General features: G+C 35.0%; 1 protein-coding gene across 1 annotated transcript; it reads right to left on the bottom strand.

The window, feature by feature from the left end:
- Nucleotides 1–13,356: 13,356 nt before the first annotated feature.
- Nucleotides 13,357–14,913, bottom strand: LOC124620027 (zinc finger protein 595-like). The gene has a single exon (XM_047146693.1). The coding sequence runs from the start codon at nt 14,911–14,913 to the stop codon at nt 13,357–13,359; it is 1,557 nt and encodes a 518-aa protein (XP_047002649.1).
- Nucleotides 14,914–18,091: the final 3,178 nt, after the last annotated feature.

Here is an 18,091-nt window from a genome sequence, read left to right as displayed (position 1 = left end):
GGATAGTTATGCTCAGGGCTGTGATGACCTATTCTGAATAAAGACTTCAGTTATGTCCCCAGTGTTGGTTTCTACCTTTTCTTTCAAACACCACTCATTAGTATCATCATTGTAGTCGAAAAGCTTCTAAGTCCACATTGATATATATGGTCTTTGTGCAGGGCATTGAAGTCATTAGGAGACAGGGATATGTTGGCTGATCACTGTCACCAATGCTCTTAATTTCGGCTGTGCTATGGTAATTAACGTATGTGTGTTGTAGTGTCACAGGTATGTTATATAAAATAGTGAATTTGACTACATTGTTCCTAACTGTTTGCAAAGTATTATTTTATCACACAAACAGAATCACAGTAACATTCTACCCTAAGACAATATTGAAAAAGAATTTAAAGCCTATTATAGGCTCTAGAAATAACGATATGCAGTATAGTGTAAGTGGAATTCCACATACATGAAATAATGATTTTAAAAATGAACATTTCACAAGAATTTGACAAAATTCTTTCAAAAAGATTATGTGCATACATGATAAAGTACAAGGAAACAAATGTATGCAGAGGTGTGAAGAGGGTTTAGCAACACACATCCAAATAACTTTGACAGCATGTGTGTGTCATCAGATTCAGGCCTGTCTTTGTATAAAGATGTTACCTATAATTTGAAGCAATGTCATGTCAGGTACAAAGATCATGTGGAATAACAAAATGGTAATAACAGGGAGATAATAGTAGTTATGGGAAATTGTGGTTTCTCATTAAGTTTGGACTTTATAATGGCAGAATCCCGAACATTGAAAATGTCATTACAGTATTGTCAAAATCGAATATTACTGAAGAAATGCACATTAAAATGCTGTATTCATCAAATGAAGAGCTTCTAATTACATCAACAGCAACATAGAAAACAGATGAAAATTATTCAGGATATTTACCACAGTAAGAAAGTTAGTTTTGTAAACAGAAATGGGCAGGGTAAGGTGCTTCTGTGGTACAGGGAACAAGAACCATTATTGATAACTGACATTCGGTTTTCTTCTTCATTAGGTAGTTAAATACCCATGTGTTTGCACATAAGCTTCTGCCCCACCAATGTAAATAGTTATGGCTTGACAATGACTGAGGAGTACTTTGTTGGAAGCTCATTAATATTTAATGATTTGACACAGCAAGCAATCAGAGCACCTTTTATTTGTTAATTTTAGTGTGACATTGTGGATTTCTGTAACCAGATTCCCAAACAGTTGCAGCATCTCGCAGAACCCTAAAAGTTTTTTTCCGATACTGATGATAATATAGCTAGTAATTTCATTATTTCTAATCTACAGTGTGGTTGTGATGATAACTGTCTTGGGAGTCTTATTTTTTACATCCAAACAATCTCACTCCACTAAATGAATAAACTGCCAGACACATGCAATTTATCATATATATTCAGGAGCCAACCACTCAAGAGAAAAGCCTGGCCTTTTTATTTCTGAATATATCTATCAGAAGAGAATATATCTCTGAGACCCTGAAACTATTATGGGAACACACCATTCTTCACTATTTCGAACATGTTTGTTGTACTCTATAACAAACCTTTCCATTGCCAAGTTTTTAATATGACAACAAAACATGGTATACAACAGACCTGTAGAACATATGATCAAAATCCAACAGAATGAAAAAAACTCCAAAAATAATAAATTGATGAGGATTATATTTTATGAATTGCATTGTCAGCAGTGTGGTATGAACATAAAATGATTTTTGGCCAAATGATTTAGCTTCAAATAAGAGCAGAGAAACAGAAAGGAGAAAGATTAGCTGTTGTGGAACATGCTTCATAGCCATGAGACCAGTGGATTCAGTACTGGCAGCTACAAGCAGATACTATGAAAGGTTATGCAAGGAGACAATAGAGGGTACCAAACACCCCAATAATTTTAATTTGAAGAAGGAAGGTATGAAATTAAATTGTATGTGGATTTTGGAGCAGAAGAAGATATGTAACAGTCTTCCACTATGGTGTGATGATAGCAATAGCAGAAGACAGCAACTGACAATGGCCAATTGCACTCAAGTTTTCAAATCATGTGACAGAATACCTCTGCACAGGACCACACAGAAACGAAATTTTGCTTCAGTCAGTATCGAGACAGGGTGTGCCCCAGACTTCTGAAAAATCTACAACTCCTCTTGAAGATGTCCTCTACAGGGAGGCATAAAACTTTGGGTTTCAACAAGAAATTCTTCCAATAACGACACAATAGCCCAGAATATTTTAACAAGTGTGACATTTCCAGCCCTGAAAGTTTATATTTTACAATTACAAACATGGAGTTAAATTTACTTTGTACCTAGAACAATTGTACTTGTAGTGGAAGGAAGGAAGACAATGCAGAAACATTTTTTTGTTAATACACGCAGAGTCTAATAGTAATAGCAGTTAATTTATATAAGTTGATTTTGAATCAAACGCTGCATCTACCCCTCTCCATTATGTTTCAAGTACAGAAAAAATGTCTGATATCTTTTGTCATAAAGAACAATTAAAATCTTTGTCCAGTAAACTTAGAAATCAATAATGCATTAATTATGTGCTGTATATTATACAATGGAAGAAGTATCTGCTTCAAGATTACTGCTTTTTAGAATCCTTTTGTGCTTTAATACAGATATTAACTTATATTCAAAATAACTGTTGATTCACATGTTCTTGTTTCCACATCCTTCTTGTTCACTCTTCTTATTGAAAAGAATAATGCATATACAATAATAGTTTAGTAGGACCTATAGCACAGCCATTGTCATACTGGAAATATAAATGAAATATCCATTCATTTTTGTAAATTGTTGCTACATTGTATCACATACATACACTATAGTAAATCTATGTCACAAGCTTTAAGTGATGAATTTTTCACGTTGATTTCTATTAATTTTTTAGCCATCAAAGCAAACATTGTTCTGTTTTTTCTTTTTTACAGTACTGCAAGGTTCTGTCATAAATACAAGTTATTAAAAGGAAACAATGATATCATAGACACCTTTATGTATAATTCTACTGTGGGATAGCAAATACGAACAAGTTAGCTTATCAATATGTAACATTTATGGAAAATCACAGAGATGTTGAAACTTCTGTATCAATATTAAAACATTAAAAGATACATTGAAATGGTTAGAAATATCCGTTAAAAAAATTTTAAATGCATCAATTACAACTACAACACCATAAAGCACATAGATGACTATGCAGGAGTGCATGTAAAAATAGATGATTAAAAGAAGTTGTGAGAATTTCTGATGGTATTGACAAAATCTGTTGAAAGAAATCCATACACACGGGGATCTGTCTGAGAATAACATTCACTACATGTGAATGCTGTTGACAGAGATCAGTTTTATTCAAATCAGTTGTCTTTCACGAATATGTAACTTTAATGTTTGAACACTTACAAACATAATGTCACATGAGAATTTCACATTAGCAGTTTTAAAAGAACTTATCTGTAAATTCTATTATAACACTTGAAAAATCCCTTTATCCTTTTTGATGCCTTCAATACTTCTGAAACACGAAATATTGTGACATTAAGTACAAATATATCAGAAGCTTCCCATACCAGGCATTAGAACATGTCTCACTACAAATGAATTGGGGATTCATCAATATAAATATACAATGAAATGTGAAATATTAATAAATGTTTCTTCCTAGTAGTCAGTGAGGTCCAGATAATGTACAACACATTAATAATGGATTTTAATAGATGCTGGAATAATAAGTGTTTAGAAATGGGGGAACTGTGCTCTTGCGATACTAAATTGTAGTTTCTTAAACACACAATTAACAGAATGCTAGTTAGGTTTCATGCTTGGATCTGCTAAGCATTACAACATGGTGCTCTCTTAATGGCCAACACAGTAATATAATCTAGTCTTATCAAGATTACAAAGTGATACAGTTTGTATATCAGAATGGAAGCTATATCAGTATTGTATAATTTAATTGGAATAAGGTGAAATGGGCCTCATTTGAACAATGATTTTTCCTATTTATTCAGACAGTGGCAGCAAAACAAAGAGAGAGGCTCACAATTAAACATATACACCTACACATTTATTTATTTGAAAGAAGAAATAGTTCACCTTCTGTTTCTGGTAATGTTTACGCATGCTGAAAATTACGCTCCATGCTCAACAGTTTGACACTAAAATATTACATTATCTTAGTTTGTTTGGTTAAATCCACAATAAGAATAAAATTCTTTATTTTCTAATTAAGATTTGCAGAAATTTTTTGTCTTATTCTGAAACATTAGGCCACATTTAGCATTGCCCATTAAGATACACACGTAATGAATGACACCACATTTAACTTGTACCCTAAATAGGAAAATCAATATAACACTTATAGATAATGAGCACACAGCACAAATGGTTGTAAAATTTATCACAATGTGCAATGTTAGAAAAACTACTCTCCAGTTCTTCTATGAATATGTGCAAACATGAGAAAACTGTTCTTAATTAAATGTCAAAAAGTCATTTAAAGAACTGTTTTTGGTCTTGGAGTACCTTTTGAAACTAAGAGGTTTGGATACAGAATTTTATGACTGTAATGCTTGTTACATCCATTAAAATTTTAAAACTGAAAATGAAGTATTATCTATTTCTGCCATAACATAGTCGTTGCTCGTGAGAACACAAAACAAAGAAGCACAATGTGTGTACAGGGAGAAGAGCTGGGTTGGCATGCAGCATCAAGCTAAAGTGTCAGGAACAGGTAAGCTTTTTATGAAGATAGGCATTTTTATCTGGAAACTGAAAGAACAGCAAACCAGTATCTATAAATCTCTAAACAACCAAATATTTTTACTGTAGAAGAGACTGAAGTTAAACTTTGATGACAACTGAAGAAAATGATGCTCATTCACAGTGCTCCCAAGAGTATGAAAGTTTAATTAAACTCTTGGTTGGCAAATTTCAATTACTTATACCCACTGAGATTATTCACAATTTAGTAGCTGGATTACAAACTGAGTAACATGAATCCTGTTGACATATGGTCAAGTCCTGTGCCCTTCACACAAATGAAAAATTTGAGTTATCACATTTCACAAAAATCAGATTATCGGAAGACTCTCATCACACTAAGATTGCATAAATACTATAACAATGTTGTCACATAACCATCACTCTGTTTCAGATAGTTTTGTTCACAGTGTTTATATGACATTATATTACATTGTTGCTTCTATATTGCACATATTTCCAAACATTTATCAACAATGACAGGTATTAATTTGATACCAGTATCATGTTTAATGTAACATAACTACTGGCATACAATATCTCAAATATGAATGATGACACTTAAATTTTACAATTAAAATGATTGAAGCATTTATTGTTCATACCAATCAAATATATGTAGTTAACAGAAGTGGTAGTACATTCATATTGAGTCTGCTTTGAGTATATGGCAGATTGATATGTCCATCATTTTCTATGAAGTCTACAGATCTCTGATGTACTCAGAGGTATTTGCTGATAACTTATTGCACTTTCTATAATGTAAAAGCATAAACAGTCTTCTGCAGCATTCAAAAGTAATGTTCACCAAGTGAGCAAATTTTTTATTCTCTATTGCTTGTGTTTCACTTGTTTCTTTACCTGTGTTTGAGGGAACATGACAAAGGTCTAAAATATCATATGCATCAAGAAGCTCTTAAAACATGGTAAGTAACACCTACACATATCAACCAACTTTTCAGAATTAACAATTCCTTCTTAGTAAGGCATCATTAGGTGACAGAAATAATCAGTCTGGTGTATTTCTGAAACTTTTATATGAAAGATTTTATATAAAATTCTTCTTACAAGTTTTAGTAGTTCCTTCTTAAGTAGCAGATAAAAATAAGGAGATAGGAGAAGGCAAGAGAAGGTCCAATGAGAAGGACATGCATCGTATTCTAATGGTCAACATATTCATACTGTTTGAAAGTAAGCATAAACATCTGAATTACAAACAAGATTCAAATGACTGTGCAGTTCATATCTGGGGGAAAAAAAGCAAAATTAGACTTCCATAAATAAATTTATTTCAAATCCTTGGAGACTACTAGTGCTTTGAAGCAGCATGGATGGCTTTTGTTCTATAGTGCATCAAAGTTTACCCTTGCATCATGTCTTATTTGTACATTTTTCTGTTTCACTTCCTTTCACTTATCCCTCTCCCTTCTTTTTTCCATTGTGTGTCCAATATATATCAAGACTGTCTATACTCTAATCTATTTATATGTGAAGTCTGTCCCTCCTAAGAATTATTAGATATCATGCTGCTAATGTTTCTAAAACAAATACAGTCATTCAATTCATGTTCAAGTTGTGTCAGCACAAAAAATAATGCAAAGGGTTTTCTTGTACAGCATCCATTATCAATGGAAATAAACTTTTCCCTTCTTGTTACAATCTAAATGTTATATAAATTTTATTTTTTGCATCAGTGGAACAATTATATACAAATCATTGTGTGTGTGTGTGTGTGTCCATCAATTTCTATCAAATTTGGCATACCAACAGCACATTTCACAAATATCAGCACTCTGGAGTTTATAACTTCCTAGCTACAATAGGAGTGGAGATACAGACAAAAATGCGTGTTTTCAGTACCTGACATGTAGGCTGCCTTGCATGCCAGACATGTTGTGTGGAAGTATTATTGGCCTGCCTGTCAGGGGCAAAAATGGTTTTTGAGTCCTTGACATGTAGGCTGCCCTGTCAACAGGCATGTTGTGGGAGCAGTATCGGCCCGCTTTATCAACCTGTTTTGTAGGAGCTACTCATGTGAATGGTCACAACTGGGGCTAGATGAGCGGGACAGAGAGAGTGGTAGGGGATGGATAGGAGTAGAGGCAAGCAATAAGGGATGTACAGAGACATGGGGTGAGAGGGGAAGGACAGAGATAGGTGCAAGAGGAGATACATATGGAGAGAGGTGAGGAGAAAATTGGCAGAGAGTAAGGTGAGGAGGGGCTAGACAGAGAGGGGGGGAGGACAGACTGGGCAGAGAGAAAGGTGAGGAGGGGGCTAGACAGAGAGGGGGGAGGACAGACTGGACAGAGAGGGTGAAGGAGGGGCAACTGCAGGAGGTAGGAGGCAGGTGGAGGGTGTAGTGGGTGAGTGTAAAAGGAAGTAAGGAAGCGTGGAGAAGGAGAAGATGAAGAGAGAGTGTAGGTGAGGTTATGGGCAGGGGGGGGGGGGGGGGGAAGGAACTTATGGTTGGAGAGAGGATGTGGAAGAGATGGACATAGAAAAGGGGATGAGGAAACAGACAGCATGGGGAGGAGAAGATCCACACAAATATTCAAGCTTTCGCAGCCCAAGGTTGCTTCATCAAAGGACAGGTATACACTCGCGCGCGCGCACACACACACACACACACACACACACACACACACACACACACACACATATATCCATCTGCACATATACAGACACAGGCAGACATATGTAAATGCACTTACATATGTCTGCCTGACATATGCATTTACATATGTCTGCCTGTGTCTGTATATGTGCGGATAGATGTGTGCGTGTGCGCACGAGTGTATACCTGTCCTTTCTTCCCCCTAAGGTAAGTCTTTCCACTCCCGGGATTGGAATGACTCCTTACCCTCTCCCTTAAAACCCACATCCTTTCGTCTTTCCCTCTCCTTCCCTCTTTCCTGATGAAGCAACCTTGGGTTGCGAAAGCTTGAATATTTGTGTGTGTTTTTTATTGTGTCTATCAACATACCAGCACTTTCTCATTTGGTAAGGTACAGCATCTTTGATTTTTATATATATTTTTCCCATGTGGAATGTTTCCCTCTATTATCTATGTTTCCCTCTCTATCATTCCCCTGAATGTGGGTCCAGTGTCTTCACCACTGTGCCGCTTCACTTAGCTGAATTAAAAGTGGAAGAATTTCACAAAAGATATATCTTTTAAGTCTTTTCCTTCAGGAATTGTGGAGGTAAAAAGGTGAGAAGAAAGTACAATGAGTTGGACTTTCAGTGTAGTCTATCTATTTTGATCATGCATCGTGGCTGCTAACCAATACAAAAAGAATATAGTAAAGAATACAACAGATATGCCTCAACCCATCCACACAGTTCTTGAAGTTCACCTTCTGATAACACTTAACGGTTTACAATGGTAACACTATATTTTAAGAATACTGTATGGTATTTAGTCAATACCAAATTGTGCTTATTTTTCATTGCAACAGAATATGTCACAGCAGCTTTCAATGAATGAACAACCACATTCTGTCAACAGGAACATTGTTTACACAGCTCCATGACCAGCATCCATAATACTTCACACGTGTGGCACTGTAGTCTGAATCCATATTCTATACCCTTCTTTTCTCTTACAAAATATATCTCGGTACCTTGTAAATCGCTACAAACAATACTTTATAAATTACCACTTTTCATTCTCAATATCTCTCCAAAATACAATTCTTTATATAAAACCTTCTTTCATTATCAAATAGATAAACATACTATAATCTTTAAATTCATTAACCTTGCAGGAATTCAACAACAGTCTATTTAATATCGATGCATAATACTTCTTGTTTGGTCTTATGAGTCATAGGAGTCAATTTTCTATTGCAATTTTGCAAGCAAAATCTGCAACCAATGAAAAACTCATAGCAGTTTATCAGAAAATTCCTCTAAAAGAGTACATCTGTCATCAGATGCAGACACTAAACCAGAGTAAATTATGAGTACAAGATGTAATGTTTAAATTATAAAGTTCTTGTCTACTCTCCTTCAACCAAAATAAATGAACCCAACACTTAAAATATTTGGACGGGATACTGAATAAAATTAATTGAAATATAAGTGCTTTATAATGTAAGAGGTCAATGTGTTCTAAAAATATTTGAAAGACGATCGCAAGTAATATACTGTGAATGAATAATAAATACGTATTGGCTTGTAGGAATATTCTGAGATTGTGCTGTGAAAACAGTCTTGAAATTTTCACCTTATTGAAAGATTCTTAGTACCTTATCAGAAATACGTGGGTTGTCCTCTTCATGATTTTTTCCTAAACTTGAAAAATTAGAAACATAACAATATTGTATCTAATATTTAATGCACTTTTTGTGTCCAATGAGTGACTTTTACTCTGTTGGACTCAAATATCTAATATCTTAATTGATTACATGTATTACTCAAAGTATAATTTACAATAAATATTAGGAGTAATGTATCTGGAATTTTCAACTAATCAAAATAGGTTATTGCTACATCAGCAAGCACTGCCTCAACCAAAACAACTTGTGTAAGAACTGTTATTCTATATTTTTTATATTTGTTAAACAATTGTCAAGTAAAAGGTTCTGATCTTGGAGTTACAGGGGAATTTAAGTTTGGCACGCATGTGTTTCTGGAAGTAGTGTCTCATGCTTCTTCCAAATTATCACCTCAAAACCAATGACAAATCAGGACAATTTTCACTAACATCCTTGTTAGTAATTTTCCAGATAATTGTTTCAGTTGATGTTGCATATAAATGACGACAACATTATTTTCCATTTCTGTCAATGATTTGGAAATGTATTAGAAATTACTGTATAATACCATAGGTATTATTTTGAATTGATTTATTCTAGGCTTAATTTTGCAAGATTTGATTGGCTTCAAAAACAAGTGACTGAGTTATTCCTATAATATCTGATGACTTACATTTTGTGTGAATAGTACGGATGGATAAACTGCTTTCTACTTCTAGAACAATGACTGTTGTATGGCTTCAATCATAATCAGAAATAAGAATTAAAGCAAAATGTACTCCAGTTTTCATCAGCAATTGGCAGGAACTTTTTATGTGAGATTATATCTGAACTTCTTTTATTTTCTACTCATTTAGTAAAAAAGATTTGTTTTTGAGCATAACTGCTTGAGATACTTTAATTTTTTTTTAAGGTAGTAACCTGCTTTTCATCTGCCATCATGCATTATAGTAGGAACAGTATTTACACTTACAGTGAATTCTACAAAAACAGCCGAGTTCAGATTTTCACATCACAAATATAGAAGTAACAGTTCTTTCACCCAACCAAATAATTTTAAATTAAAGAATTCACATTGCTGGTCACATTTTATTTCACTTGATTTATAAAATAAAATGTACACAATACTGTGAATTCTATGATTTAGTTAGATATTGAGATGACTCGTCTCCTCTGAACCTCTTATTGTAATAGTTTTACATTTTATGTGTTGCTGTTATATTAAGTACCTGGTGATCATGAAATAATAATATAATACTGAAAAGTGTTTTAACCCAATGTAAGATGCACAGTAAAAAAAGCTTAAAGCTTTACAAATGGTTATTTTTTTCCATTTCCATCCTAAATATGTCAATTATACATATACATATTTTTCTGAAGAGCTTCATACACACAATATCAGAACTTTACTAAAATACTCTGAAAGGAACTTGTCAAGACTACAACTTCACGATAGAATGTTAAAATAGTAACAAGGTTATATTTTAAGACTAAATGAGCATGAAATACATTCAAGAGATGTCACAAACATGTTTTCCAGTCATCATTCTGCAGTGACTAAGCTCACAAAATATAGAATACATAATTTATATTGCTACTTGCACCAAATTAACCTGCACAAATTTTGGCAGCTTTAGTTTTATAAAATGTATGTTCCCCATCAAATACAGTAACACAGCCTTTAAGTTGGTCATTCTGTTTTTCAAATAAGTTTAAACTTGATCTTATTGCTTTTAAGAATAAAACACAGATTATATGATATATGTGTGAATCAGTTAAAACATTATATGTGTAACTTACTTTTTATCCTTGCACCAGTCTGCAACTTTCAATTCACAACCTGCAGTTTTTATGACTAAAATCTATTTCCACTGAGAGATTGAATGTGTAACATACATTGCACTTACTTAATAACAGATATCAGAATCAGTGAAAAAAGTTTTAAAGTACATAGATTTCACAATGAATTCTATTGTGAGGTTCATATGTTGAGCAGTAAATGACAGCTGCAAAATATACAATTGAAAAAGGTAAAATTGCTGCATTACAGCTGTTTCCAATAACAGTGGTCCTTTGAACAATACAGATAAGTCATATGTCACCAAGAAGGCAAGTCTTGTAACAATATCAAACCAAATGTAAGTACTATCAGGTAAAGTAACAGTAATGTTTGTGGCACAGACCCATGACTGGACTTTCGGCCTGACTACAGGTGCAGTACAGCCTTTCTATCCACTGAGGCACTAAGTTGGGGACAGGTGGCGAGTCCCTGCCCTGGCCACCCTCTAAGCCTAGGAAAAAACCCAGGCTAAGTGGACCTGGGGCTGGAATAACTAAAAATCTCCACCCCTATCTGGGACTGATCTCAGTACCTCCAGGGCCAGAGTCACTCAACCCACTAAACCACTGCAGCCCTAACTGTAGTACTAGGCCACACAAAAATTTGGCTATCTGAACAATACACTTTAACAGATGTAAAAATGTATCTCTTGCTCTGAGAAAATAAACAAAATATTTGCTTCCTGTTCTGCCTTTAAGATAGAATACAATTATTCTTGTGAGATGAAAGGTGTCATTCAGAATTAATAATACAAAATGATATCAGTCTAATAATCATATGTGCAAATGATCATTTCTCATGTCTGTTTAATTAATCTTCAAATTGCCCTAAATGTGTAATCTGGGTTGCACAAAATAGCTGTCAGCCAGTAATAAAAATTTGTTGATCTCCTTGACATAGCACACATGGAAATTATGCATACATATAATATGTTTTCCAGCATATGCTAAATAAATAACTTGAACATGAGATATATGTCATAAAAACGTCAGCTACAACAGAAAAAATTACTTTTATTACTACATTTTTCCTATTCTCCAATGCACCATTTGTATGAACACATCCTATCATTTATCAAGTATTCAGTGGTGAGACTATAAAGACTGACCTTTGTGAAAAAGGTACACTTGCCATTTTTTCCTCTCTCTCTCTCTCTCTCTCTCTCTCTCTCTCTCTCTCTCTCTCTCTCTCTCCATCATGATCCTGATCAGGAGCAAGCAAAGTATTTCCAGATACTGGATTAAAAAAGAGACACAAGGTACACTAGATTATTCAGAACTAACAATGGATTCAATTCTTCATTTCTTCTTCTATTCCCTAAAGAAACTATATTATTAATTGAAAAGTTATAAATTTTGCTCCTTTTTTTAAATGTTCATGTTCACTAAATATCACATTTCAATCTAGGCAACCTTATTACATGAATAACATACAGCATGTAGCAAGATTCAGGAAAAGAATGTGGGATAGAAATAATCATTATTTTCATAAGTTGCACATCATTTAGTTAATCACATGGATTTGCATACTCTATCTGACCCTGAAGTCACAATTGTGATATATGGAGCAATTTAACCTGGCACACTTGGAAATAAAGAGGATTTTCACTAGAATATAAAGCAGAGACCTTTTTTCTTTTTAATTTAAAGAATGGATAACTGCAATACTGTTTCATGTACATCATCTATTGTTATTGTTAACATCTGTATTGCACCACAAGGACCCATTTAAATGTTTGCACGATAAACACTATGACACCCACTAAGTAGAATTCATTGCAGCATTCAGTGAATTTAATCTTATAGATTTGGTTAACAGCCTCCTGACAAAAAGAGTATATATAACAATAAATCTACACATCTTTTTACATTGTATTAAACACGCTAGAGTTAAAATCATTCTGTAGAGAAAATTACATTGACATTATTGGTAAAATTACATCACAGTACCATGTATGGCATCAAAACACTTGAGTATTGCTTCTAGAATGGCAGCTGTTGCAGTATACTGCAACAAAATGGCAAAATTTTCCAACATGAAATGATATACTTACTGCAGTAACAAAATAATCAGCCCAGAAAAGTATTTGGGCACATTCTGGAAAAGTATTTTGTTACTTATTATTCCCACAATTTATGATAGTTGTACAATTAAAATGTATTATTATTAATTTTGGCAGTTGAAGTTTTTTATGCTTATGTTATTTAACACACTTCTACGAATATGCTATTTATCTCTAACACTTGCCCCACATTTAACTGTGAATTAAGAAGTATAAAAATAAATTCAAGAGAGATCAAAATAACAGAAATATGCTGAGAAAATTAATACAGTACAATACAGTGAAAAAACTATATGAAGAAATGCATGCATTTCATACAGAACCAGTACATATGTAAAATAAATAAATATTGTAAAATCTGCACAAAACACTTTGAAATACATATATTCATCGCTGGGAGTTATGTATATGTGTGGTCAGATGCTTAGATAAATAGTCAGCTCTCGCAAAGCATTTGCCGCACATTTCACAATGGTAGGGGCGTTCACCTGTGTGTATGCGAAGATGACGAGTTAAATCACTCTTTCCCCCAAATGCCCGTCCACAAAATAGACACACAAATGGCCGCTCTCCAGTATGTTTCCGGACATGCAACTTCAGGTTTTCCTTTGATCGTACACACTTGCCACAAAATGGGCAAGCAAACCTACGTTCTCGTTGTCTTTCAGCAGCATCCATGCGAAGTAAATTGATAAGTGAAGCTTCGTGTGCTGAACGGAAAGTATTACTTCCACTGGATGTCATAGACAGTGCAAATGTCATAGAATCTATCGTTTCATCTTGTTCTGCCTCAGATGTCTTTTCTGTTTTAAACACTTTCTTTTCTTCTACTGAGCTTCCTTCTGTTGTGCTGGCACTACTACCATAATAATAATCACTGAGGGGAAATCTGTACAAGTTTTGACCCCCCAGTTTAGATAATGATCCACTAGGTATGCGCTCATAACTGGGATTCAAGACCGGTTTTTCTTCAGACATGTTTCGAACAACAGCCTCATTTGAGCTTGAAACTTGTTCACTGCTGCTTTCTGGGGTTGGAGCACTTGCAGTAGGTGTTGCAGCAGATTTTTCCATATCTTTATCCGACGATGTCACAGTTGTATTCAAAGTACTGTCACTGTTTGATTCACTTCCTTTATGCATGAATGGAAATATCTTTCCACTGTAATCTGTCGCAGATTCAGGTACACTGCTATTTCGAAGTGCTCTCTCTCCGAGAAGATCCCCAAGCATTCCATTATTTCTGATAGTACGCGTAAATATGTCAAATTCTGATGGAGACTTAGAGTGTAACTTTTCCAGAGCATGGTTAAGACGATGCTTCTTGAAAGACTTCAAGTATCGAAACTGCATTCCACAGACATCACAAGTGAAGAGCTTGTCTGCCGGTAAGCGAGCTCTGTGGTTTTGTTCTCTATGCTTCAAATAGGCGGATCGATATCTGTAGCTCTGTCCACACTGATCACATTTGAAAGGTTTCTCTTCACTTTCTGTATCTTCAGCTTGAGATGGTACAGAGTGCTGCAAGTCAGAGTGTTGTTCCAGGAGCCAAGATGAAGGGAAGGAAGCCAAACAGACTGAGCATCTGAAAATACCAGAGCCAACTGTTCCAAATGGGGATCGTCCACCATCTTCCGATACTGGTGAAGCCAGCAAGCTCTGTTGGTGGAGGAGATTCAGTATTGAGCAGTTTTGCCGACTTAAAGCATCTATGCCCATATCAGGGAAGCCAGCACCAAAACTACTTGGAAAGCCAGCAGCAAATGGAGAAAATGGGAACTGGAAGGGTGTAGAGGATCTTGCGTGGTTACTTATCTGAATATCAGATCCCAGTTGCCGTGACCCTGTTATCACACAAGGAGATCCATATCTCGCATCTAAGGGAGAAAGATCCTGCAACAGAAAAGATAAGCTTTCTCTATACATATTTCTAGGGTACATCATTGTCACGGAAGCAATGATTGATTGTAAGTTTATCGTCAATGGAAGCAGCTACACAAAATATCTCACACAACAGTTTCTTCAGGTCTTAAAAAGCAGACACAGGTTTAAATTTTATCAGAAATGAAAATCTTCAGATATGTGAATTAAATAAAGATATTACACGGTATTTTAAAGTACAGAATTAGACACAATAAATTGTTTCTTTCCAATAGATGTGTTAAAATTAAATATTATCAGTGATTCTCGTCTACATGGTACTCTATCAGTGTTTAAAGGATTATAAATGAAGAAGTTACTGATACAATGTTAATTTCCAAATTTTGGTTTATAAACTACACAGTGTAAGAACAATGATCAAGATAGAATGATCATTTTTGCAGATTTTGCTAACAACAGGAATTTACAATTGACAAACTGTAGATAATCAGATAATTTATACAATCAGTGACTTATTAGAGACATGTTTCATGTGCTTGATAATTTCCTGGCATTACTAACTATATTTTATTGTGTGTGGTTATGGTTGACTTCTGACTGACTGATTCATTCATCATGTTCTGTTGACCCCATCAAGAAACAGATGTGGAACAACCCAAGGTATACATTAACAAAGACAAGGAAATCAGAAACCTAATCTGCATATTACATTAACAATTCACTATCATAATATTACTTAATGATATTCATGTTTAACACCAGATAAATTTAATCAAGTAAATTAGAAAAAAACAGCTGCTGCCTCCTCAGTTATACTATTGCTGTTTTTCTGTACAGTCTCATTTACAGTACATATCTAATTGTAATGCAGCTTCACAACAAACACTGCTACTCACCGTGAAGTTAATGAGATATGTTTGTAATTCTCTTTTGAACTGGATTTGGGGGGGGGGGGGGGGGTTACTGAAGGTATGTGGTTACAGTTGCCTGAGACTTCAGTTGTGTGTGAGAGTTGCGTGTGTGTGTGTGTGTGTGTGTGTGTGTGTGTGTGTGTGTGTGTGTGTGCGCGCGCGCTTATGTGTGCCTATTGTGCCTATATGCAACTCAGCATCTCCCCTCATAATACTGTTACATTCCATCCTGGATTTTCTATTGTTTGATCATTTTTCTTTACTGTATTGAGATTGTGTAGACCAGAGATGGCTTGTTCTTATAGCAGATGCTACAGCCTCTGTGCTGCAAAGTGTATCGTTGAGTAATTTTCATATATCTGATGTGCCAAATGACGACTTGCATGGGTTAGGGAGGTTGGGGGGGGGGGGGGAATAAGAATTGATGTAAAACAGTTGTATGTAAATGAAAGGCTGCACAGATAGTGGACTAGTATTTGATTTAAATAGTAAAATGAAATTTCATGCAAGGAACTAATAACTGCATTTCTATGGAAATAAACATTCGAGGTGTACATTAAATCTTTATGAGATTTTTTTCATTCTTCCTGAATAGAATAACTGACTTTTGGTTCAAAGGAATTGCTGGAAAATAGCCTGGAAACCTAGAGCTCACACTTTAGATCACAGTTTAGGAAAATTTCCTTCAATTCAAATACAGTATGACAGCTGCAAATCATTAGCCAACAACAGCACTGTGCATTGCACTTTGTGTGGTCTTTTTTCCAGCTCTGACTACATAATGTCTGTCTATTGAAGAGTGAGCTTAATATTCAGAGAGACTCTTGAGTTTAATTTTTCAGGGGAACTAAATGCAAAAATTTTACATGAGTCATACCCTGAAATAAAACTGACATAATAGTATCTATATATATTTGATAGATTTATTTGCCTGATTTCCAATTCAGAAAGATGCAGTTTTGAGGAATAGCTTTTTGGATATCGTATATATCAAACTGAATTCAGTACTGCAAAAGAAAGTAATTCAACATAAATCCATATTAACCTCAATAATCGTTTTAACAGCAAAGACTAACAATAAAGAGGTTCAGTAATAAGAGTCAGATACATATAATGTATAATACCAAAAATATTACTTTTCAACCTCTTTACAATACACTGCTGCCTGTGACAAGACTGATTGTATTGTATTACATTGTTGTATTTCTTATCATTTTATTGTGTTTCTGTTACGTGCTTTGGTGAGTTTTGGGTGGACAAGCATGTGCCACTGAAGCTAAGTCCTGGTCCATCACATATGAATTTCATATTGTAACACGAAAACAAGTCAAATTACTTTTGTGCTTATTCAGATACCTAGCCACTTCTCTTGTACCAAACATTCAACTCCAACAGATTGGAAACGAAGTATTATCATGAAAATATCCAAAAAAGGAGATGTTACTAACTGCAACAACTGATGGAGCCTTACCCTATTGTCAGTACCAAGTAAGGTACTTTTGAGGATAATTTTAAACTGCATTAAGGGTTCTGTGGAAGCACAACCGAGGAGAGAGCAGGCAAGTTTTAGAAAACATTGAAGCTATGTGGACCTTATCAATACTCTCAGAATTATTCTGGAACAAAGTGTGGAGTGGCAACATACCTTACCTTCATTGATTTTGAAAAGGTTTTTGCCTCTGTCAATCAAAGAGTCATGTGGGATACATTTGCAAAACATGGCATCCCAACGAAGATTACTGACATCATCAAGGAAATGTATGAAGACTATGAATGCCAAGTACTACATAATGGAGACTAACACAGCCTTTCCAAGTTAATTCAGGAGTGTGACAAGGGTGTATTCTTTCACCAACACTATTTCTTTTGGTGTTGGACCATGTGATGAAGAGAGTGATGAGGAGATGGAAGAGAGGTGTGCAATGGGGGACGCAGGATAGGCTCGAAGATCTAGATTTCGCAGTCAACATCTGCTTAATGGCACAACGATATCAAAGAGAAACTGGCCAGGTTACAGAGAGTGGCAGAAGTTGCAGGCCTCAAGATAAATGTTTGCAAAACGAAGAGAAATATGGATAAATTCGACCATCATGACTAGGCTGCCATTAATGGAGAGGACTTAGAACAGGTCTAATCCTTCCTCTATCTTGGAAGCATAGTCACGACTACAGGAGCTGTTGTGGAGGACGTCCATAGTCGCATCCGCAAAGCAAATGCTGCGTTTGTACAACTGTGCCCTGTTTGGAGAAATAGGAACATCTCAAAGAATACCAAACTCCGGCTTTTCAATAGCAATGTGAAGGCTGTCCTGTTGTATGGTTGCAAAACTT

Source organism: Schistocerca americana, chromosome 6 (assembly GCF_021461395.2).
Source record: "Schistocerca americana isolate TAMUIC-IGC-003095 chromosome 6, iqSchAmer2.1, whole genome shotgun sequence".
In the NCBI taxonomy this organism is placed as follows: Eukaryota; Metazoa; Arthropoda; class Insecta; order Orthoptera; family Acrididae; genus Schistocerca; species Schistocerca americana.
The sequence above is the reverse complement of the archived record's forward strand: the minus strand, read 5'-3'. Positions and strand labels throughout refer to the sequence as shown.

Excerpts from the sequence above, each read along its gene's own strand:
- LOC124620027 (XM_047146693.1), bottom strand. The coding sequence starts at position 14,913 with ATGATGTACCCTAGAAATATGTATAGAGAAAGCTTATCTTTTCTGTTG.